General features: G+C 37.1%; 1 protein-coding gene across 1 annotated transcript in view; it reads right to left on the reverse strand.

Moving 5' to 3' along the window:
* Positions 1-6,868: 6,868 nt before the first annotated feature.
* The window catches only part of fmc1 (formation of mitochondrial complex V assembly factor 1 homolog), a 31,696-nt gene continuing 12,760 nt past the window's right edge, over positions 6,869-25,804 (reverse strand). The window contains exon 2 of the mRNA XM_039765687.1: positions 6,869-8,172. Coding sequence (XP_039621621.1) covers positions 7,969-8,172 — 204 coding nt within the window. The 3' untranslated portion in view covers positions 6,869-7,968. The remainder of the gene's footprint in view (positions 8,173-25,804) is intronic.

Consider the following 25,804-nt stretch of genomic DNA (forward strand, 5'->3'; position numbering starts at 1 on the left):
TTCACCTTTAGCTAGGGGGACAAACTTTAGGTATGGAATTGGAAAAATAGACACATCAAAATATGAGTTCATCAATAACATCTGGTGTGACCTTTAGGAGATAAGGATCTAAATCAGGGGTCTCCAACTCCAGTCCTGGGGCCTCATGTACAAACGGTGCGTACGCACAGAAATGTTGCGTAAGAACTTTTCCACGTTCAAATCGCGATGTATAAAACTTGGCGTAAAGCCACGCACTTTTCCACGGTACCTCATGCCTTGTCGTACGCAAGTTCTCTGCTCGGTTTTGCAAACTGGCGGCACCCAGCGTCAAAGCAGTGCTACTGTTCCTGTGTGGTTACTCCTTATTTTCCTGACGCGGCTTTATAAATGCACTGAAACTAACCGCATATTGTTTATTAGTGTAATGCATCTGATTGTAATTAACTTGTAACAATAATTTAGATGTCCAGGGAACAGCCATAGTATTCCAAATACCATAACTGCTTTAGCGTTGTTACTCTCACTTCTTCTTCTTTCAGCTCCTCCCGTTAGGAGTTGCCACAGCGGATCATCTTTTTCCATATTTCTCTCACTGCACCACTCGGAGTATTTATATTACTGTATCTGAGTGTGAATCACAGCAGCAGCTGATCGGAAAGAGAATTATCGGTATACGGCATTAAGCACACGCTGTTTTGGCCACTGCAAAACGTTTCAAAACCTTTCCTGTACGGATCTCACAGTTCAGAAACAATTTCATCCCAAGAACTATAAACACACTCAATCAAGTGCTCCTTGTACAGTAGAACTGTTTTTACTTATAAGTAAAATGACCTCACTGTAAACTTGCACTACAGTTATAATATTACACAACCTGCGCCACTTTATAAAACGCGTATTTACATATGATGACAACATCATTTTTAAGATGAAATGCAGCAAAATATGTTTATTATATTTTACAGATAAAACTTTTAACTTCATTTAAATAATCTAAATTCTTCACTGGTACTGGCGTGAAGGATAGAATAATTATTTCAATATTTCAATGTTCCTTTAACGTTTTGAAGAATCGGCACTCTAAGCTTACAGATGGCTTAACGTCTATTACAGAGCTGATTGTGTGGCGATCCACCATGCATAAGATAACATATTGACATTGGACTTTTTCTATTGGACATAGAGCCACCCATGAGTACTGCTGCAATAAATAATTTCATCGAAGGTCGCACACAATCACTGCGCCGTGAAACCCATGTTTAATAGCGTGCTTTAACTATCATCATGAAAATGACATCACGTATACATCTCAGTATTTTAGTTATTCAGAGAGCTGTAATATCACAAATGTAATGGACTCTGTGTCCAGTTGGAGGAAGAGAGCCGGTTTAAGAAGCAAGTAGTGATTCACACACATAGAGCACATAGAAGATCACATACAAAACAAATCATTTAATGTGCTACTTTAATTACAATGTGATTTGAGAAACTGGTTAATTAAACAATTTTAAGATGAAGTTTATGATGTTCTATTTTAATGACAAAATAAACTACGTGATTAAAGTGGAAATTTTGAGTTTGAAGTGGACATTTCGTGCTTTTTCCCCACCGTGTGCCTTTTTTTTCTCTGTACCCTAATAAGCTTTCATATGACACTCAGATGGTGGGCTACGTCTTGCCTTTTCACTACGACTTTGCCTCCACTTAGTATTCGCTGAAATTCTTCCATTTTCCCTCTTCCTTTTCCCATTGTGTTTTCACAGAAGGCTGAGCTTAAGGGCGATTTATATTGATGTGCATATTCAAAGAGGCGTAATTCTGGGAGGAGTAGGGGCGTTACATAAAGCGCGTGCACGAGCGTTACTTTTCACGCTGATCGGGATTTATGTAGCGGAAGGACGTGGAAGTTGGAGTACACACAGATTCCAGCATCTGGATTTTTCTGTGCGTAAGCACATTTCGGCTTTTGTGCTTACGCCATGTTATAGTGCGAGTTCTACGCTCGGCGTTATACATGAGGCCCCTGGAGTTGGAGACCCCTGATTTAAATGATTTGGACCTGCAGACTTTTTGTGATCAATGTATTTCAGAGCTTTTGAAACTTGAGCAATTATAACGGGTTTAAAATGAAACAAATCAGAGTTTCCATTAGTTACAATAGTGGCAGGACATGGAACAGATGTAGTTCTACTTACATTGTCAAATACAGACCCAGCACAAATAAAACGTTTATTAAACTGACTAACCAAGGCAGCCTTGTCACTTATTTTATCTGAGCCAACAAGAATATCTGAAGCAGCATACGTACCTGACAAAATTTAACAAAATTTCAAAATTTTGCAGGGTTATTTTGGTTTTCCATAACTGACTTAAGATAAAACTCCGATTTGGATTTCCATACCATTAAGGCACACTTATTCCTTAAGGTTCTAAAAGTAGCCCACTGTAGCAATTTTTTTTTTTCTTTAAGTCACCATGGCAGATTTTCAAGAGACAATGATGGTCACCTTTTTTCGACTCTGACAGACTTTGCTCCCTGCGAACAGATTGTTAATCAGTGACATTGCACTGAAGTGCTGAAGCCTCTACAAGAAATCATCACAAGCAAAAACGTTCTGAGCAGCAGGCACACAGAGAACTGCATTTTGCAACGTGACTGCACACCTGCACACACCTGCATTGTCATTCAAAGAGGTTTGGATTAAAAAAAAAAATGCAGGTGTTATTTCACCCAACAATCATTCACCAGATCTCACCCCCTGTGACTTCTTTACGTTCCCAAATTAAAACTGAGAATGAAGGGAAGAGGATTTGATACTGTGGAGAAAAATCCAAGAAAAAACACAGTAGGCTCTAAACACAGTATCAAAAGATGAGGACAGGAAATGTGTTGATAAGAATGGGAGTGCTGGGCAAGTGCATTACATCTCAAAGAAAGTATTTCAAAGGGGAGTAAAAGGGAAATTGTGAAAGGTTTAAATTGGTGTCCCTGCCAGTTTAATGAATTCAAAATATCCATTCTTCTAAGCAAATAAATATCCAAATGAATCTGAAACATGATAACCCACATTTCTGAAAATATTTAATTTCCTAAATACTATTGTAAATTATAACATATGTCCGATAATATACACTTTTGCTGCTTGCACACTTACATTTGTACAGCTCCTGAATTTGGAGGAGCAGCAGCACATTTCTGTTCAAATCAATGCAGTCACATATCTTGTAAATCCATCTTTAGCAAAGGTATCTGCTAAATTAAACAGCATCAGTAAATGGTTACCCAAAAAGTTCAAAGTACACAGAAAAAAAAACTACTGCTAAATATCTGACAATGAAAATCATTTAGTTACTAATGTTACTGTGGAAAACGCATTAGACTGCCACTGCTGCTGAGGAACACAAAGTTAACTGTGCTTGAAGTATCTTGTGGTAAAGTGGTACAAAACTGAATCATTCGGAAAACCAACAATTGCAACTTGACAGCAATTACATGTATCAGCAGTTACATTTTATAGAACCCTATGGATTTTAAGAATAAGCATATTTCACTGATTAAACCAATGGATTGTGCAAAGTGCTGGCAAAAGGATCATCTTTGAGACTGTACTCCTTATTGCCATTTAACATTTGTAACATAACATGTACTGGTGTGTAAAAAATTTGTAATATCTAGCATGTACAGTGGCTTGCAAAAGTATTCGGCCCCCTTGAACTTTTCCACATTTTGTCACATTACAGACACAAACATGAATCAATTTTATTGGAATTCCAAGTGAAAGACCAGTACAGAGTGGTGTACACGTGAGAAGTGGAACGAAAATCATACATGATTCCAAACAATTTTTACAAATAACTGAAAAGTGGGGTGTGCGTAATTATTCAGCCCCCTGAGTCAATACTTTGTAGAACCACATTTTGCTGCAATTACAGCTGCCAGTCTTTTAGGGTATGTCTCTACCAGCTTTGCACATCTAGAGACTGAAATCCTTGCCCATTCTTCTTTGCAAAACAGCTCCAGCTCAGTCAGATTAGATGGGCAGCGTTTGTGAACAGCAGTTTTCAGATCTTGCCACAGATTCTCGATTGGATTTAGATCTGGACTTTGACTGGGCCATTCTAACACATGGATATGTTTTGTTTTAAACCATTCTAGTGTTGCCCTTGCTTTATGTTTAGGGTCGTTGTCCTGCTGGAAGGTGAACCTCCGCCCAAGTCTCAAGTCTTTTGCAGACTACAAGAAGTTTTCTTCCAAGATTGCCCTGTATTTGGCTCCATCCATCTTCCCATCAATTCTGACCAGCTTCCCTGTCCCTGCTGAAGAGAAGCACCCCCAGAGCATGATGCTGCCACCACCATATTTGACAGTGGGGATGGTGTGTTCAGAGTGATGTGCAGTGTTAGTTCTCCGCCACACATAGCCTTTTGCATTTTGGCCAAAAGGTTCCATTTTGGTCTCATCTGACCAGAGCACCTTGTTCCACATGTTTGCTGTGTCCCCCACATGGCTTGTGGCAAACTGCAAATGGGACTTCTTATGGTTTTCTGTTAACAATGGCTTTCTTCTTGCCACTCTTCCATAAAGGCCAACTTTGTGCAGTGCATGACTAATAGTTGTCTTATGATCAGATTCCCCCAACTGAGCTGTAGATCTCTGCAGCTCGTCCAGAGTCACCATAGGCTTCTTGGCTGCATTTCTGATCAGTGCTCTCCTTGTTCGGCCTGTGAGTTTAGGTGGACGGCCTTGTCTTGGTAGGTTTACAGTTGTGCCATACTCCTTCCATTTCTGAATGATCGCTTGAACAGTGCTCTGTGGGATGTTCAAGGCTTTGGAAATCTTTTTGTAGCCTAAGCCTGCTTTAAATTTCTCAATAACTTTATCCCTGACCTGCCTGGTGTGTTCTTTGGACTTCATGGTGTTGTTACTCCCAATACTCTCTTAGACAACCTCTGAGGCCGTCACCGAGCAGCTGTATTTGTACTGACATTAGATTACACACAGGTGCACTCTATTTAGTCATTAGCACTCATCAGGCAATGTCTATGGGCAACTGACTGCACTCAGACCAAAGGGGGCTGAATAATTACGCACGCCCCACTTTGCAGTTATTTATTTGTAAAAAATGTTTGAAATCATGTGTGATTTTCGTTCCACTTCTCACGTGTACACCACTCTGTACTGGTCTTTCACGTGGAATTCCAATAAAATTGATTCATGTTTGTGGCTGTAATGTGACAAAATGTGGAAAAGTTCAAGGGGGCCGAATACTTTTGCAAGCCACTGTATGTTAATAAATATTTTGTATAATTTTAATTTTGTAAAACTAGTTTAATACTATAATATAATGTATAAAGGTAAGAACACTTTATAACCAGTTGTGGTTTTAGCACATTTATGACCCTGCTAAATCAGATAACATTTCTCTTCTCTTCATTCCCACATCTGTGATGGGAAGAAGTTAAGTCAACCAAAGTGCACCAGGTGTGTGAAGAGGCACTTTACATTCTGTTAGTCTGTATGAGCTTACTAGCTTATACCCCTAGGAAGAAAGCCAAGACTAGAGGGCAGGTTTGAAAAGACAGTTTGTGCACCCATTGGCCCATGTCATGCCGAAACAAGACTGGATGAACTAATGGAGTCGCCATTGTCGCACACGTGCAATTGGGAGACAGCCGAAGGGCCTAAATGATAGCAATTCCACACCAGACCAGGGGGCGGCAGGGTGTGCTGACTGTCTCTCTCAATCCCTTTGCAGACCATCCATGGGAAATCCCACAGGGTATCAGCGTAACTGATGACATAATTTCCGGTCCTGATGACAACACTTCCGGTGCCAACCCCAGATGATGTCATTTTCTTGACTAGCCTTTAAAATTGCCATCTTGTCTCAATAACTTCAGTTCTGTTTTGGACTCGCATCTGTGAACATCTCTGTTCTATGTAAAATCTAATTTTTGCAGCCCTTGAACAATATATGGGTGGCTGCCCCAAACCTTCATGATGTTTATGACTCATTCTTGTGACACCATGCACCCACTGGTCTAGAAGTATAACAATGAAGATTGTTGCTTGAGGACATAGGTATAAAAGGTAATATAACACAGGGCTAAAGGCTGGGATTTGTATATTCTACAGTAGTAAAGTCTACATAATAAAAAGTGTAAAAGGGCAAAATATATTATTCTCAATCCCCCATAATTCAAATCAGGGTTATGGAGGGAACAGAATAGAGAATGGGAGCCTGGGGTGAGAGCTGGAAATAAAACTGCACAAGGCGCCAGACCATTAATGGTCCCACTCACTCTCACACACAGGCCAATTTGGAATTGCCAATTAAACAACTAGTACATCTTTGGAAATATGAGAGGGAAATTCACACAGAGACAAATATGTCAGCTCTAAACAGCCGAAGTCTTGGTGCATAAATTGAACAAGGGCCGCTGGATCTGAGACTGCCGCACTACCCACTCAGTCACCATGTATTATGTCATTTGAAATGTACGCCTTAGGCGAAAATATGCCTCTTTTGAAAGACAATAATAAAAGAGAATATAATTCTTAATATTCACTGATGCCAAAGAGTGGGTGTATGAGGATTTTTTAATTGTACACAATTTGAATACACATAAAGAGAATATTTCAGTTTGGAAAATATATTTACTCCATATGAGATACCGGGTGGACTGTACGTCACAGATGTCCCAGTAACCAAATGCAAACAAAAACTTTACAGTTCCTGTGTAAGGCAGCAACATGTGTAATTTCATAGAAGTGTAGAATCAGAAGAAACTAAAAAGTCAGTTAAATAAACTCTTGAAATTTGAACATAAAAAGACCTTTAGTTTTTCAGAGTTAAAAATATCTATATATATTTTGACGTCTAAATTTTTTTTAACAATCACAAAAAAGCAGTGTCAGGACTTGCATAACATTTAAATAGCAACTCACAAAGTACACAGACACTCTCCTGGAGAAATAAAAAACATAGAATGAAAAACTGCAATGAAATACAACTACATGCATTTCTATAAGATAAAATAATAAATATGTGGCTGCAATTCAACTTGTTAAGTCAATCATATACTGGATAAAATACTCAAATTGCAGCCTCAGAAAAGAACTCAGTCAGGCTTATAACTCCAATCACTGAAATTTTATTCAGGATTCCACCTAGAGGGTTGCACATGTACTGTACTTCACACCAGTGTTCATACATCTGAAGACCAAACAAGTTATGAATCTTGCAACAGGATCACCAATAGGCAGGAACTGGTCATCTAATTGTACAGTAACAATTGACTACTGATTGAACATACTTTTACATACTTTCAATGTAACAATAACAAATAATACTCCTCTCCATACTTTGTTCATACCATCAGTGACATATACGTCTCTTTAGGACAGACGCACATCTTTTTAACAGCCTTATTGTAAGATTTACCACAATGTGCATCTTATTCCATGTGCACTGGAATCCTTTCAGACTAGTTTAAAGAAGAATCACACTTCATTTACATAGTTAATTTGATTTGATATAAAAGCTTGTGTATAATCATACTGCTTCACCCAAAATGTACAGGACATAGTGGCCCTGCAATTAAACTACAGTGAAAAAGCATGTGACCACCATTAAGTACAATGATTTGGATACTTTCACAAGGTAGACATGTAAATTCTGCCAAAAGCTTTCGAAAACAATTGCAATTAAATGTTCACTATCTCGTATTTGCAAACAGAAAGCAATAGTGTCAGATTTTCAGCAACAGAAATACTGCTTCATAAAATAAAGATTTATCGTTATTTCATTTTTTGAACAAACCTTACTTTATTTAGTACACATTTGGAGAAAGTATTTTATTTCACTTTGAAGTTGTATGTATATCATTTTTTTGCTCTTGACTCAGTATTTCTAGGAAAAAAAGATGATTTTTCAGTTTCTTAATGTCTTAGTGACTCTTCCACAAAGAGCAAGTTTTGGACTGCTAGTTTTCCCAGCCTTTGCCCCCTGGCTGCTGGGGCAAGCGCAGTCCCACCAACTTTGCAACATCTTCAGGTTTGGACTCGCCTTTGCCATGATATTCTTCATGTAGTGCCAGATGCATTCTGGTACTTCTCAGCAGACACAAGTAGGTGGCAGCTTGGTGAAGTAACTCTTGTTGTGCACGGCACAGCTTCTCGCTAGTCACCTGTTAGAAAACAGAAAGAAAAAACACCTCAGGAAGAAGAAAAAGCAGAATCAGGCACTTCTAGTCTGTTCACGTAATGTGTTGTGGGGGTATAACATATACAAAAACTCCAAATGTTTGAAATTACACAAAGAGACAGTATACAATATAATAGTCTGACTGATCAGGAAACAGCTACTTAAAAATGAGAATTCAGACAGTGCTTTGTAAAAGTATTCAGAACCCAGTAAATTTGAAAATGTCAATCCACAAGGCACCATCCAAGAAACTTCAGTTATCTGAAGCACATCTGCAAGGTAAACAGGCAAAACGTCTAGTCAGTGTACAAAAATAGTAGATACCCACTACAAAAGAAATTAAGCTGATAGTGAGGAAAAGCTGTCACAGACAAATGTAAGTGTATTGAGTCTGAAAGCAGTATTTGTAGTGACAATTAATTTGTTTCAAATGTTTGTTCTCTTTGAATAGATGATTTTGCAACAACAATAAAATTGGAACAAGTTGTGTATTTACTGGTTGTAATCCCACAACATATGAAAACTTTCACAGGGTCTCAATTCTTCTAAAGGGTATCGTATGTTACTTCTCCAGAAGCCAAACAAGTAACTTGTGAGCCGCAGACTGTCTACACATTGTGATTTTGTTTAACAGATATTAAATTGGTTGGGAAATAAAATTTTAGATATTTTTATATTTAGCAAGTTGATACAAAAGAGATAGTTTTGTTGGGAAATTACTGTTGCTTTAATCCTCAAATAAGATATGTGTAAATATTATTGAGATATACTGCAAACCATTTTGTTAATAAAATCTATCGACTTGTTCCACAGCGGCTTATCATCCTCCTGGAACAGTGGAATTGAGGAACACTGAACTGTACCCAGACTGTAGTTTGCTATTTGTCCCTACACAAGTACACTGAGTGTATCTGGTGGGCAAAGGTTGGACAAATACTGATTAAACTGACTATTATTTGTATTGCCTATTTGTAAAATAATGAAAACAAGCAAAAACTTAAAATTGTGCAATAAGTTGTCCACAAATGCTTCATCTCCATCATCTTTCCCACAGTTAGCTAACTGTACTAGAAACATTTATTATTGCCAACATTTAGAAATGTATGCATTATACCTGCTTATGGTTGTAATTTTATCAGAGAAAAAAAGCATAAAAAGCAAAGGCAAACTCCCTAGACATGTAATGAGAGTATGTAAATGAAAAATGTTAAACACAAATAAGTATTATAAAAACATACATGCAGAGATAAGAAAAATAACAGCATAAAATAAAATCTTCATTCTCCACTGAATCTGCTGTGATTGTAACAACAATCTGTAATCTGAACACCACACAGGAAGGGAAAAAACTGATCCTGAAAAAACAAAAATATTTAAAAATGTAAAGTACAAAACAACAGAACAGACACAACTTTGATGATGCCATGGCCCACATAACAAGGTCAAGCACTCTTTTAATCCAGTGGTGTGGCTAACTTGTTTTCCCACCATAGCACCAAATCAAACACTCCTTTCGCATCTAATTTTTATTTTTCTTCAGGCCTCAGCTTCTCTTAGCTCACTGTTCACCCCACAATTCTCCTGCCTCTGCACTCAACAGGTCACTGGCTACAACTTAGCTTTACACCACTGGATAACTTCTGGACAAGTCACTTGATGAGTTCTGAGTTAGAGATGGCCTTCCATTTGGTCCAGGAACACTCCTAGTCCATTTGCTTTGTTCTGAATTAGGGGATGTTTTGTTACTTTGTTCCAATTTCCAGTTAGTTCCGTTTCACAGTGCAAAACACATATAGCAATAAACATCCCACAGGCATGTTGTGGACTTCTTTCATTGGATAGAAACATTTTTTTTCTCTGCAAAAAAATGTCATAGAGAGTTAAGAACAGTTATATTTGTGCACCACCCTGCTTTCCGTAATTATTTGGTTTATTTACTAAACACAGCTGTATGAGCAAAACACCTATTATTGAACAACTGGAAGACTACTTGAAAGCTATGCACTACTACGCACAATAAGAAAAGGACACATTTCAAATTGAGGAGTGTACAAAAGAAGGCAAGATATGCTGAGGGTATAAACTGATGTGCTTCAGTTTTATAACAGTAGATGTGTCATGAGCATTTCACTTACCTGTATGATGTTGCATCTTTACTCTCTGGTAGCCATATCCTCAATTTAGTTTATCACAAATCACATCTACAGTCTTAACACTTATAAATATTTTTTAATAATATTCATTTTGGAATTTTTGATTAACATTTACTGCATATGTTAAAATTTACTGTGTCTCCATATACGCATTGCGCCTGCAAAGTGATCGCAATGAAAGGCCATTGCATCTGCATGCATCCCTTTCATGGTTTAAGATCAGAGGGTTTGATCATTGGTCTAACATTACACTGTTATTTGTTTCTTACCACCTCTGTATGTGTTTTGATTGACCCAATCACACCTGAATTTACATCTTTTTTCTTTCTTTCAATTGCTGTATGTGTGTGGTTGAAGCTGTGAACCTGAATCAGAAGACTTGCTCTGATAAATTGGTAATTTTCTTTGTTGTTTTATGCAAATTGCTTTACATTCGTATCTATGAGCGTATTTATGCTTACCTTTTCTTAACCATCTTAACCTTTGAGATTACAGATGTGGTAGCTCTTTGGAGTAGTGAGAACAGCAATATATAAAATGTAATTAATTATTATTATTATTCCCTAATTACCAGCAGTAGACTCTTCGCGTAACTACCACAGCATACACTATTCTATTGATAATGCAGAGTATTACATGTAGATCGTTCCCATTTCAGATCACATTCCCACCTCATGCAAACTGCTTTTGGTACCACACCAACACAACTTTGCCAAAGGATCTCAGTACAGTTGTTTTGTTGTTTTGGTCCACACCAGAGTGTTCATATCTACCAAAAAAGGAAAATCACAAAAGCAAAACCGAACTAACTGAACTGTGGAAATACCTCAGAACTTGGTCCATCAACACTCTTTGTGCCTACACATTTGGAGCTTCAGGTGCCCTTAAAGTGGCCAAGTCTTCAAGGTAGCTCTCCAATGGCCAGGAAGAACTGAAGACCCTTGTATCTCCTCCCTGGACTCTCACTCTTTGTTTAATTAGAGGCATACTGACCACCTAGCTGATTTTGCCTTCTCATACTTACATGCACTGGGGTGTTCCTGCTACAAGTGTGGCTCTCCTCCTCTCCTGGTGATGTGATGCAGGACTTTTCTATGCTTTTTGCCATCCTAGTGGTTCCCTTGCTCCTAAGCAGTATTTTGCTAACACATAACCCCTTCAAAAAACTATGTCTGCCAGATAAGATGGATCACCCATTTCAATAGGTCAGCTTTGACAGCTTAGCCCTAACCTTCTTTGTATTTTTCTTGTGAATCTGGTTCTGATTCTTCATCTAGTGAAACTTTGCCCTAGCTATCTACCCAACTAACATTAAGGGTGCCCGCATGTGTAAGACAACTTTAGATTGACCCTTGGTATCATTCCTAATGCCACAGGAACACCTCTAAGAAGTACCTGAGAGCCTAAAGGAGGCCTTAAAGACTCCACCATGCTGCCCACTTTTTTCATGGGATGACAATACTCCACTCCCACTTTACGGACCTCAATGGCATTTATCTCTGCTTTATGAAGATATTTTGGCACCCTTCCTTTGACTGGAGGAACCTCTCCTCAAACTCTTGTCAACTCTCTTACAAAAAGAGTATCCAAAGATGTATGCTGCTACAATTTTAACAAAACATTCTCAACCCTATTTACTCCAATTCAGCGATCAAAATGTCCACTCATGCACACAACACTACTCACATTGGGTCAATATGACATAACCACTTAAACTAACTAGCACATCTTTGGAAATGCAGGAGGAAAACTGGAGTACACAGAGGAAAACCTATTAAAGTATGGAAGTAGCTACAATGACCAGACACACGAGTAAAACATATGACGCTGGATACAAAGGGCAGCAACACTACCCATTGTGCTACCGTGCTTCATCATTTCAACTTTAGTTTCCAAAAGCTGTACAAAAGCACAACTTCCACTGATAAAGGCCACTTAATATAAAACTCACTTTGGGCAAAATTTAAAACAAAAGTGGCAACATCAAGCAGAAAAGGTTTCAATAATAGTCTGGAATAATTTGAAAATACTTTCAAAAATAGCTAACCTTGAAGAAGAGGAACAAGCAAACATTTGGAAAACACTTGACTTCATATAGAACTGTTCCAATCAGTTACACAGTACATGAACATGTGCTTTTCTACAGCATTTTAATTGCTCGCTGCCACATCTTCTCTTATAGTCGCACATCACTGCATCTTTTTTTTTTGTGTTTACAGTTCTTGCAGTCCACAAACAACTGCAGATTGCAAATTACATTCTGAGTAGTAAAATAATAATGCATACCCTGAAAACAAACATGAGAACACATACATTTTTATTTTCTATCAATTTTTTTCTTACTTTACACAAACTAAACATGAAACATGCTCACAACAATATAAATCATCTGATTTAAGTTTTAATAAATGAGGCTTTTTTTCAGAATGCAAAAAGATAGAATTCTTTCACCAAAAGTGCTTCAAGATATACGAGGGGGGACCCAAAAATAACCGGAAATATTTTTAAAACGTGTTTAATTTAATTTTCTGTGCAAACTACAATTAGTATTCTTCAAAGTACTCTCCATTGGCGGAAATACACTTATCTAACCGTTTGTTCCATTGTTCGAAACATTTTTTAAATTTGTCTGAAGTAATGCCTATTAATGCTCTGGTCGTTTCTTGTTTTATCTCTTCGAAGTCAGCAAAACGCCTTCCTTTCAAGTCTTTTTTCATCCGAGGGAACAAAAAGAAATCACACGGAGCTAAATCCGGTGAGTAGGCTGGGTGGTTCAGGGTTGTCATACCGTTTCAATAACAATAGTTTCTGCAACACTTTTTTTCAAGAAGAAAACAAAATTGCACTGCTGCGCGTTGTTCACGATAATCGGCCATCATAAAAAAACGACGCTTGCATAAAACTACTTTTACAAAATTCACTGAACACAAGCACAACCTTCCAGACTGATGGCACTTGGCAGACTGACTTGTGAGGAGTGTAACTAGATCGCCCTAGCGGCCCAATCACGTACTACAAGTACCAACCTAACAACAGCAAAATTCCAGTTATTTTTGGGTCCCCCCTTGTATATATGATGATAAACAATGAAGATCTAAGCAGGGGGAAAAAAAAACAAAAAAAATACAATTTTCTTTTTTCAAAACTGTGCAAATAGCACTAGATAACAAATATGTTTTCCTTAAAGATGACTTGCTTTTTGCACAATGCAAATGATAGCAACAGCAACTACTCATAAAATATCTCAAGTTTTAAAACATATCTAAAAGGATTAAGAAACAGACGTGATATAATACACTATTAAAACACAATCAACTTTCACATGGGTCATTCAGCTTGACACAGCATAAATAATTTATCATCATTACTGTTAGGCCAGCCATGAAAAACACAAAGCCCATTGCAAAGTATTGCTGCTTGCAGTGGCTTTCAACATGAGGTTATAACACAGTCAAAAATAAAGCGATAAACTAAATTATTTTCAAATAAATAACATATAAACTAATACAGGAAATTAAAGTTTGAAAATGAAATTTTAAAAATTCTTGTAAAAATTACCGCCAGGTTTCCCAATACTCCTCAATTACAGCACATCTCACACTAAATGTCCTTGGTCTGCAAGGTAGCAACAATGATAAATCATGCTTCTCAAAAGGTATGATTTGTGTAAGACACTTGTGATCATTTATAGAGGAACAACTTAATGTTCAATATAATACTACGATGAACATTTAACATTATCTGCATGAACAGGTAAAGAGATATAAGCTGTCAAATGACATACTTAAATACAAGCTTTTGGTTTATGTCACACAAAAGAGGATACGCAATCTCTTTTTACTTTTAAACTGGCCAAATGGCAAGTTTTTCGGCACTGTTTAACACTGTGAAGGACAAAGTTTTTTGATACCTTCTTAGATATTAATCTATATACAGCGCTTCCCTATGAATTGAAATGCTTGTACTATGCAAGTGATCCTCTAAAATTGTTAGGCAAATTTGCCCAACATGCCCACTGCAAAAAAAAAAAATTCCAAATAACTAAGGAAAGTAATTAAAAATGAAAAAATAAATGTTTGGGCACAGGCCTCCAAATACTAAGCACCTCATTCTTCTGCTTTTTTACACACCACAGACTCCATAGAGACACCAATAAACCCTCCCAGCTCGGTAACATGCTCGAGACTACATGGGAGACCACTCTTGAAGCTCTGGAAATTTAAAAATGAGAATCTAGGAATTTGGCAAGACAAAGAGGTGTGTATTTATGCAGTACACTGAGGGGGTTGGAGTGTTTGGGGACGCTATTTGGTTCGGTACCGGCACTGAGGTCTAAAAGCTAGTAGTGATACTCAAATTAAAGTTTTACTACTGACACAGCACTAATATGTATAAAAACCAAGAATGATCACAACAGGACGTTACCAGGTCGGATCACGTTCACATACTGAGTAGGAACAAACTGTACCCATTTCTTAGTAGGTCCTAGGAACCTTGACTAAAAACACAAATCATTCAAAAACCATTTTTTTCAGAGCAATTTAACTATTTACACTATAAAAGAGACATTCACTTTAAAACCCCAAGTTCTCCATACCTTAAACACTGCTTTGTTCCAAAATATACTACCACATACACAACAAAGGACTGATTAAACATGATGCCAGCTCAGCACAAAGCTCTAAAAGGATAGCTCTTGGAAATTGAAATTGACTTAGAAGCCAGTCGTCATCTACAGTATAAATACACGCTCTTTTCTAATTTTTTCTCTGTGATGTCTTCTAACAACGTTAAAGCAGCTATGGTAGTTGGAATAGTTTGGCCTTTCCATGCACCATTATATTGCTACAGAATGACTACAAACAAGTGAATTAAGCTTGTAAATGATATGCAATTAATTTCTGTGTATTTGATAAAGTCTGCTTCATTGACGTGAATATGAAAAAGAAAAGTAAACGATATAGAAACAACAGCACTGCTTCCAGATTGGAAAACCGAACAGAAAAGTGTATACGCAAGGTGTGCAAGCTGCTGTGAAAATGTGTGTGACTTTACACCAAGTTTAGTTTTTATACACCTCGAAGTGAGAATGGAAATGGACGTACATCAACATTTTTGTGTGTACGCACCATTTATACATAAGGCCCAGAGTCCGAGGCGCAGGCTTTGCAGGAATGTGCTTAAGAGAGGGAGTGCTGGTCAAGAAAAGTTAAGACACAATTATACTTAGGAAAGGAGCTAAAGGTACAACATGTAGGGCTAAGGGTATCAGATATTTTTAAGTGTATCCTTTACCGGTCTTTAACAGGTAATGTGGCTAGTCATAAATAAAGGAAGAATATTGATCTCAGATGATTTAACTTCGATTCACAATATGCACTGATGTGTATGACTGCTATTTCTATGAGAACTGTTTTACTGACTTAAGCTGTCTGGTTAACTGCATTTTATTTTCCATTCTGCTCTTCACAGATTTTTCATCTGTTATGATACTTTTATTGTTACACTTGCAATGCTACATGCCATGCTTTCTCTTAATGTCTGTTATACGACATTGCAAAATTTAAACAAAAGAGGTAAACTAGACCTCTGCTGCAAAATAATATTGCCGCTACTACCAACTGTATATGGCGAAAGAGAGTAGGATGTGAAACATCATCATCTAATTCTAAACCTTGCCATTAACAAATCTATACTAATAAAAGGCAAAGCCCTCACTGACTGACTAACTGACTCATCACTAATTCTCCAACTTCCTGTGTAGGTAGAAGGCTGAAATTTGGCAGGCTCATTCCTTACAGCTTACTTACAAAAGTTAGGCAGGTTTCATTTCGAAATTCTACGCATAACAGTCATAACTGGAACCTACTTATGTACATATATACGGCCATAGCCTGGAGCTCAGTCGCCGTGTGAGGCGCAGTTGCGTTCCTCATCATCACGCCTCCCACGTAATTAAGTTCCTGCCCATATAAGGCCGCCCTTCAGCAGCAATCCAATAGACACGCTGCCGCTAAATATTCGCAGGTGAAGGACTGTGCTTATGCAAACAAAGATGAGATAGTCTGGGATAGACTAGTGTTTGGCACAAACTCAGCGAAAGTACGAGAGAAACTTTTAAGTGCCGGGTCTTAGCTAACATTAAATAAAGCCGTGGACATGGCAAGATCGCACGAGATAGCACAAGCACAGCTGAGAACCTTCGATGCATGTACTCCGAGCGGCTCATGTGAACTGACTGTGAACGCAGTACGCAGAGAACAAGAAAGAGCTCCAAAGAGCGCTAAAGAAAAAACGCATTACACAATTGAGACAGCAGCAAAAGAATATGAAGCGAGTGACGCATACAAGCATATTCATAAGTGCAGCTACTGCAGAAACAAAGCACGGTGTATACCTTAAGTTTAAATTAAGTTCATAGACAGGCTGCCGCTGGCGTTTGTCATGCCAATGACGAATACGATATTCGCGAGATACAAGTTTAATGAGAAGACGCAGGGTATAAATGAGACTTTTGATCACTTTGTAATGAAGTTAAAATTGCTGTAACGGAGTTAAAATTGCTGGTGAAGGACTGTGCTTATGCAAACGAATAGGAAAGCAAGGTGTAAAGCTTAACTTTAAATTAGGTTCATAGACACGCGGCCGCTGGCGTTTGTCATGCCTAAGACGAATACGATATTTGTGAGATACAAGTTTAATGAGAGGACGCAGGGTATAAATGAGACTTTTCATCACTTTGTAACGGAGTTAAAATTTCTGGTGAAGGACTGTGCTTATACAAACGAAGATGAGATGGTCAGTGATAGAATGGTGTTTGGTGCAAACTCAGCAAAAGTGCGAGAGAAACGTATAAGTGCCGTGTCTGAGCTAACATTAAATAAAGCCGTGGACATTGCAACATCGCAGAAACCTGTTATCTTTACAACGGTTGATAAACACGGATTATAACTTGAACACAACACATCCTCCAAATACGAACCTGATTGAAAGAAATAATGATAATCAAATCCTTGATGACAGCAACACTCATAACAGTGACAAAACAATTACATTGACAATCATGTTATGTTATTTTTAAAATGTTTCCTTTTCTTTTTCATAACTTCTTTAACACACTACTTCTCCGCTGCGAAGCGTGGGTATTTTGCTAGTGAAATATAACTATTGACATAGCAATGGTAAAGAATCTGTTTTGCTATTTATTTAATGCTGATAAGATGTTGAAATAGTCATGGTACTGAACCATTCATGTAAACATTGTATTTCAAAATGCCTCTCTTGGTTAATTGCTTTTTTGGATGATAGTAAACCAGAATTAAAATAATTGCTTATTCTTAAAAAGGTACTAAATATACTGATGCAAGGTACCAGGGGAACTGGTTATATATCAGAACACCATTCCTTTATGGTAATGAAGAACCTGAAGAATTTTTTTTTTTTAATTTTGCAAGAACAAAAAATGATCAAGTATTCAGATGACAGTGAGAAAGAGAATGCACTAATATTGCTGACAAAAAACAAAGATGCTATGTTTACTCAAATGGTTGAATAACAAGGCCCAAATGGCAGATTTCCGGGTGAAAAAAACACTATTACCATTTAATTCAAATCCTACCAATTTTAAATATTCTGTCCAAATGTAGCTGTATTATGGATAATACTCTTTAACCATGAGTGATGGCAATATAACAGAAAATAGGCTTTGAAAATTACCATTCAATGAAAACAAAGGACTCAACCACCAAAACTAAAAATGGAACCCATATTACGCATCCCAACATTCCATAAACACCCTACATAGCAAATCTTGTGAGTTCAAGCTTTAAAAAGCTAGCCAGAATCTGACACTTCATACTACATTACAGGGCTTGTAATATTTAGAAATATTTGGTCCAATAAACATTTTAAATGATATATTCAGAAAATGGTCTTAACTTGTGTAAGAGTAATTATGTGGAAAACAATGGCAACTCTGAATTGTGTGAGTGGGGCCTGAAAAAGAGGCTATATATCACATGCTCAGAGCAACCAGGATTAGTGTTGAGAGATGACAAACATGGTGCATAAACTATGGCTGCCGCATCAATAATTTTGTAAATGATAAATCTACAACTAATTTTTACCAAATAATTCAAAGAGGCATATGAACATGTGTTGTGTTTAAAATATTGAATAATTTTACATAAGGAGAAAAAAACACAACTGAAATAACTCCAAATAAATCGTCTTATTTTTTAAAGATTATCAAGCAAGTCACAAGTGAGAAAATTAGGGCCCAAGTCCAACTCAAGTTCAGTAATGGTACTCAAGTCACCCACCTTTAATCTGAAGAGAAGTGAAAAGTGGAAACAAGAAGTTGGAAATCTTTTTTTTTTTTTTTGATTGTTGTTTATTTAAAATCCACAAAGGGCTGAGCTTATCCTGGCAATAGCTGCAAGACAGGGAGTGTCTGCCGAATAAAGTCTCACAATGAAACTAGTGTTGTTTGAGGAAAAACATACAAAAACAGGAAAAACACCCAAACTGCAAACAAAAAGACACTGGTAAGTTGTAGCCATGTCTGTTTGAGTTTTTCCCAAGTATCTGCTCAAGAAATATATGTCTATTTAACTGGCAATTCCAAATTGGCACTATGTGAGTGCGAGTCCTAGTGTACAGTGGGCTTAGTGATTGACTGACAGCCCATCTTTGGCCTCCTGGATTAAAAGGGTTTGAGAAAGTTACGCTGCCTTAGGGAATACTGTTGATAATCTGTATGATTGCAATTTCCTGTTTCCCATTTTATATTGTTACTATAAGAATAAATGTAAATAGAAATTTAAGTAAAGTTCTAAAGAGCTTTTTTCCCCAAAATCCAACTCAATTTTTAAACAAGAAACCATGTATATACTGAAAAACGTAAAAAAAAAAAACCTGACATCTCTTTTCTCCTGTAGCACGTTGCAAAAACTCCCTGAGCTAAATGCACTTAATGTAAATTTGCCAAAAGCGGCACATGATATTTTAACTCAAGTCATGCTATCTCAGAATGACTTCCCCTGTAATGGTATAAAGGATTGCTCTCTAATGACACAAGCCAAAGGTTGGCAGCTTCAACAGACAAGAGCAGCATTGTGATCAAGTTTAATTTTTAAACACCCGCAAAGCAGACAGACAGACTGGTAAATATTAAAATAGACGAAAGAAAATAGCAAGTACATGGCTTGCAAGGATGAATTATTGACACACTTAAGGTGAATAATTAACTGTGATGTATTATTTAAATAGGTAGGAATGCTGGAGGAAGACAAGAGGACGTTGTACCATCAGACAAAATTACAAAAACAATGCCGTGTATGCAGATGATAAGACATACTAAACACAGAAATCAAAATCGTTAAAAGCAGCCATATACAGTGTCTTGATTTTCTCTTAAACAATAAAAAAAATATTTCAATAGTAAAAAAGGACAGATGATGAACAAGACTGAGGCAAAATTAGTAAAGAAATAAATAAACAGAACTATTCTCTAGCATGCTGAACTGAAAATACTGTCTTCGAGACATGAGAAAAAAAAAACATGAAATGTTTTACTGTTTAATTCTTAAGACTCTTGCAATGTACTTTGACTATTGCTTTGTTTTTCAAGGTGGGAATGCTTGTCCCAATACAGAGTGGAGCATTGCATTGTACTGTATACAGATTTGCATGCCCACTATAGGCTAAATAATGTACTACAGCTACATTTCAGTATAAATCCAGACTTCACTTGGCAAACGAGCAGCCGCTAGGTGCACTGAGGTTAGCTATTACATGATTACAGAGAAAACTGGACAAACTAATGAAAGTGACACTTCAATTTCTAACTATTAAGAAATCCAAAGAACACTGTGTGTAGTTGTGTGCCATGATGTGACAGAAGGGTGTTTCTCCCAGGGTTGACCCACTTCATGTGCCCACTGTTGAGGACAGGCAAAACGTGTCAGTTCTTGTCACACTTGCCTATACTAATAAAAGGCAAAGCCCTCACTGACTGACTGACTCACTCACTCATCACTAATTCTCCAACTTCCCATGTAAGTAGAAGGCTGAAATTTGGCAAGCTCATTCCTTATAGGTTACTTACAAAAGTTAAGCAGGTTTCATTTCGTAATTCTACACATAACTGTCATAATTGAATCCTACTTACGTACATATATACGTCCGTAGCCTGCAGCTCGGTCACCGTGTGAGGCGGCGTTGCGTTCCCCATCACCACGCCTCCCATGTAATTGACTGCCTGCCCATATAAGGCCGTCCTTCGCTCCCGTCTCTTCATTCTCTTCCTTGGTTCGCCACGGTATTCACGTCTCCCACCTGATAATTGTTTGTTTATTACGATGTGAAGTTCGCGATGAAGGTGATTGTATGCTTACAACACTTGACAGATGCCGAATGTCACTTCAACACAAGTCCTACAAATACTAACATATTTGAAAAAACCATGAAAGTCAAACCGATTACGACAGCAGCAATCCAAGCTGTGAGAAAACAGTAAAAAGGAGGCATGTCAGACGTCGTGGTACATTTTCTGTTGCAGCTAGACAGAAACAACTTCATGATGCTGCCGCCAAATACTCGCAGAAAAATCCACAAGTTAATAGACACGCTGTTGCTAAATACTCGCAGGCAAATCCACAAATTTATAGAGACGCTGTAGCTAAATACTCGCAGGCAAATCCGCAAGTTCATAGAGACGCTGTCACTAAAAAATCACAGGCAAATCCACAAGTTCATAGAAACGCTGTCTCTAAATACTTGCAGGCAATTCCATAAGTTCATAGACATGCTGCCGCTAAATATTGGCAGGCAAACCCACAAGTTAATAGACACGCTGTCCATAGATACTCGCAGGCAAATCCACAAGTTCATAGTGACGCTGCCGCTAAATACTCACAGGCAAATCCACAAGTTAATAGAGACGCTGCCGCTAAATATTCACAGGCAAATCCACAAGTTAATACCGGTAATGCCTGTTAAACATCTTAGATTCACAGGTGACGATTTGAGTAGTGGACACTTTGATGTTTATGAATGTTTCAACTCTGAAAAGCTGGATGCGAAGTTATCAATGAAGCAGGTTGTATGCTTACAACGCTTGACAGATGCCGAATGTCACTTCACAAGTCCTGCAAATACTAACGTAATTGAAACAAACCATGAAACTCAAACCAATTATGACAGAAGCAATTCAAGCTGTGAGAAAACAGTAAAAAGGAGGAGTGTCAGACGTCGTGGTACATTTTCTGAACCAGCTAGATGAAACCAACTTTGTGACGCTGTCGCTAAATACTCACAGAAAAATCCACAAGTTAATAGACACGCTGTCGCTAAATACTCGCAGGCAAATCCACAAGTTCATAGAGAAGCTGTCACTAAATACTCGCAGGAAAATCAACAAGTTAATAGAGACGTTGCCACTAAATACTCGCAGGCAAATCCACAAGTTCACAGAGACGCTGTCGCTAAATATTCGCAGGCAATTCCACAACTTAATACCGGGAATGCCTGTTAAACATCTTAGATTCACAAGTAGCGATTTGGGTAGTGAACACTTCGATGAATGAAACCTGTTATCTTGACAACGGTTGACAAACACGAAATGTAACTTGAACACAACACATCCTCCAAATACAAACCTGATTGAAAGAAATAATGATAATCAAATCCTTGATGACAGCAACACTCATAACAGTCACAAAACAATTACATTGACAATCATGTTACGTTATTTTTAAAATGTTTCCTTTTCTTTTTCATAACTTCTTTAACACACTACTTCTCCGCTGCGAAGCGCAGATTTTTTGCTAGTCACAAAGCTTTATGTTCCAAACAACTGTATTCAGTTTGCCTTTTCGCCACAAAAACTGTGTTAACAGCCATTCTCCCTCAGTAGCTGCTGTTTGCTGGAGATGTGAAAAATCGGGGAATGGATACATGTGACTAGCGATGGAAGAGTTATTTTAGGGATAACGGTAATGCGGTAAAAGAGGACTTAATTAACAAGACTGCTGGCCAGAGTACTATTATGATAAACAGAACAAATATTTAACCGTATATTTTGGTTAACTTTGAAGCCTCTGCAGCCCAGATTATCATGTGCAGACTTCAGTTTATGAGGAAAACAAAATATTTACTATAATTTATTACTTTATTTCTGTTAGTATTTTCAGCTACTTTAATCGTTTTATATAGTTTTACTTTCTCATCTTTGTTAAATATTTCATTTCAGTTTATGATTTTTTTAAATAGATTTTGTTTAAAATAATAACCTTGCTTCACAGAGATGGCAATTATTCCAGGATATGGATTCATTAATATAAAACTATAACACACCAGTACTAATTACCATACCACTGTGCTGTAGGAAAAAAATAACTAAAAATATATATTTTTATTTATATTACTATTACTATTATTATATTTGTATATTTCTTTAAAAAGTCTATTAAAAAAGCATTTTTTGTAAACTATACATTGGTAAATATCAAATGAGATGGCATCTTGGACAGCATAAAACATTGCTGACAAAAAACAAAGTTAATCATAAGTAAACAGAACTGCAGCAATTTCCCCTATATCGATCATGTGTGTACGTACAGTATGCAAATACATTTCTCCTTGACTTGACATAATGTTTTTAACAGGAAAAAATATCCATCCATACAACTGGCTTTGTTATGGTTCCTGGGTTTAGAGGAAAAGTGACATAAGGAGGCCACTGCAATAGCTTCATGAAGAAGAATAAAATATGTGAACTATTGTTTTAAACACAAGATTTAGTCAGACAAGTCTTTCCATCTGAGAAAAAAGATTTTAGAGATGTTTATTTTGATTTTTGTCATACTATGTTAATCCATGAGGTGAAATTAAACTAAATCCCAGATGATATACTCTTTAGTGGACATGTCCTTTACTGCCACCTCACTTAATCTATACATCAAAGAAAAGAAGATCATCTGAGGGCAAATGGAGAACCAGCTCACAATCGGATGGTGGCAACTAATTAGGCAAATATTAAACAGATATTGTGGTCCTCTACTATCAATACTCTAATACAGACACAGAAGAAATATCAAGTTTAAAAATGTAAAAAAACCTTAATACTAAGCTTTTCCCTCTAGTAACTTAAAAATATTGTTTTGATGGTAAATAAAATGTAGTTATCATAAAGTAAGACTGAAACTGCAGTATAAGACCCCAATGCTCTATATTGCCATAAGTTTCTAAAAATTCTTATTCATCCATCCATCTGTTTCCTGCATCTGCTTTTCCAAACTTAAGAGTTTATCAAAGCATCAAAGTGCTATGGGAGGAAATAAGTCTTGTTTGGGTGTTAATCCATTGCAGAGTGCACTGAAAAATACATCCACTCGTTTCAGGACAATTTACAATCTCCATTTAACCTAACAACTATCCAGGGCTTTGGATTCAGACAGGAAGTACACCCTGGGGAAAACAAATACAAAAATCAATAGAAGTAAAAAAAACTTCACAAAATAAGGCACTCCATGTTGGATCTAAACAAAGATCCAAGCACTTGCACTACCATCCCACCAATAGTACCACCAGGATTAAAATAGATACATAAATAGCAAAAGTCACAACTTTCTCCTAATTTAATGAACTTTATATATATTTATTTTGAGTAGTGAACTACTTCCACATTTTTATGAGGGTAACTACCTAATATCTTTTTTTTTTTTTATTATTAATTTTATTACAATCAATACATAGCAATCAAGTTTTTACAAAAAAAAAAGAATTATGCTAAGAACAGATCGGTCCCCACCCTTGAGAGAGAGAGCAAGCCAAACAGTGTAAAATTGTAAAAATACCTAAATCAACAAATTCTCTGTGCTTTATAAACTCATTTCAAAATATTACTGATTAGATCCTGTCATGTTTTGAAAAAAGTCTGTACAGATCCTCTAACTGAGTATTTGATTTTTTCCAATTTTAAATAATATAACACATCAGTTTCCCACTGACTTAAAAGAGGAGAGTTTGGGTTCTTCCAGTTTATCAGAATAAGTCTGCGTGCCAACAGTGTAGTGAATGCAATCACAATTTGTTTGTCCTTCTCCACTTTAAGACCCTCTGGAAGAACCCCAAACACAGCTGTTAATGGGTTAGGAGGGATTGTGAGTCCAAGGCTGTCTGAGAGGTAATTAAAAATTTTTGTCCAGAATAATGTTAATTTGGTGCAGGCCCAGAACATGTGACCCAGTGAGGCTGGGGCTTGGTTGCAACGTTCGCAGGTTGGATCATGCCCTGGAAACATTTTGGAGAGTTTTAGTCGAGACAGATGTGTTTGATATATAATTTTGAGTTGTATAATTGTATGCTTTATGATATGGAGCTTGAGTGAATTCTCTGCATTGCTACTTTCCACTCCTTTTCTGATATATTAATTGAGAGATCATTTTCCCAGTGTCCTCTTGGATCTTTGAAAGGAAGGGATTGTAAAAAGATTTTATATATTGTAGAGATGGAGTCTAATTCCTCAAAATTGAGCAATATTTTTCCAGCGTGGATGAGGGTGCAAGATGAGGAAAATCTGGAAGGTTCTGTTTAACAAAGTTCCTGATTTGAAGATAGTGAAAGAAATTTGTAGCTGGAATGTTAAATTTGGAATGTAATTGTTCATAGGATGCAAAGACGTTGTCTATATAAAGATCTCTAAGCAAGTTAATTCCAAATTTTTTCCAGATATTAAAAACTGCATATGTTTGTGAAGGTTGAAAGAGGTGGTTCTTTTGCAGGTGCCACAGAATGAAGCTTCTCCGTCTTAAAATGCTTTCTACATTGGTTCCAGATTCTAAGTGAGTGGAGCACAATTGGGTTATTAGTGTATTGTCGATAACGTGTGTTTATTGGAGCGCAGAGCAGGGAATACAAAGAAGTACTGCAGGATTTTACTTCTATTGCGGTCCATGCCTATATATGTTCTTCTATTTGTGTCCAGGTTCTTATCGACTGTATATTTGCCGCCCAGTAATAAAACTGGAAGTTAGGTAGAGCCATGCCGCCTTCTGCCTTTTGTCTTTGTAGGGTCGCTCTTTTGATGCGTGGATGTTTAGAATTCCAAATAAATTAGGTTATTGTTGAATCTAATTGCTTAAAGAACAATTTATTAATGTATATTGGTATGTTTTGAAATAAAAAAAGGAGCTTAGGAAGAATATTCATCTTAACAGTGTTAATTCCTCCAGCTAGTGTGAGATGAAGGGTTGACCATCTATGCAAGTCTTGTTTAATTTTTTCCATGCAGACGACGAAATTTTAGATTTTAGAGAGTATTTTAACGTCGTTATTCAGAAGTGAAATTGGTCTGTATGATGCACATTGTAATAAGTCCTTATTTTGTTTTGGAAAGACAGTGATTAGTGCTTGGCAAAAGGTTTTTGGAAGAGATTGGTTATCTCTGGCTTCTGTAAA

The sequence above is a fragment of the Polypterus senegalus genome, chromosome 10 (genome assembly GCF_016835505.1).
Source record: "Polypterus senegalus isolate Bchr_013 chromosome 10, ASM1683550v1, whole genome shotgun sequence".
Taxonomy (NCBI): Eukaryota; Metazoa; Chordata; class Cladistia; order Polypteriformes; family Polypteridae; genus Polypterus; species Polypterus senegalus.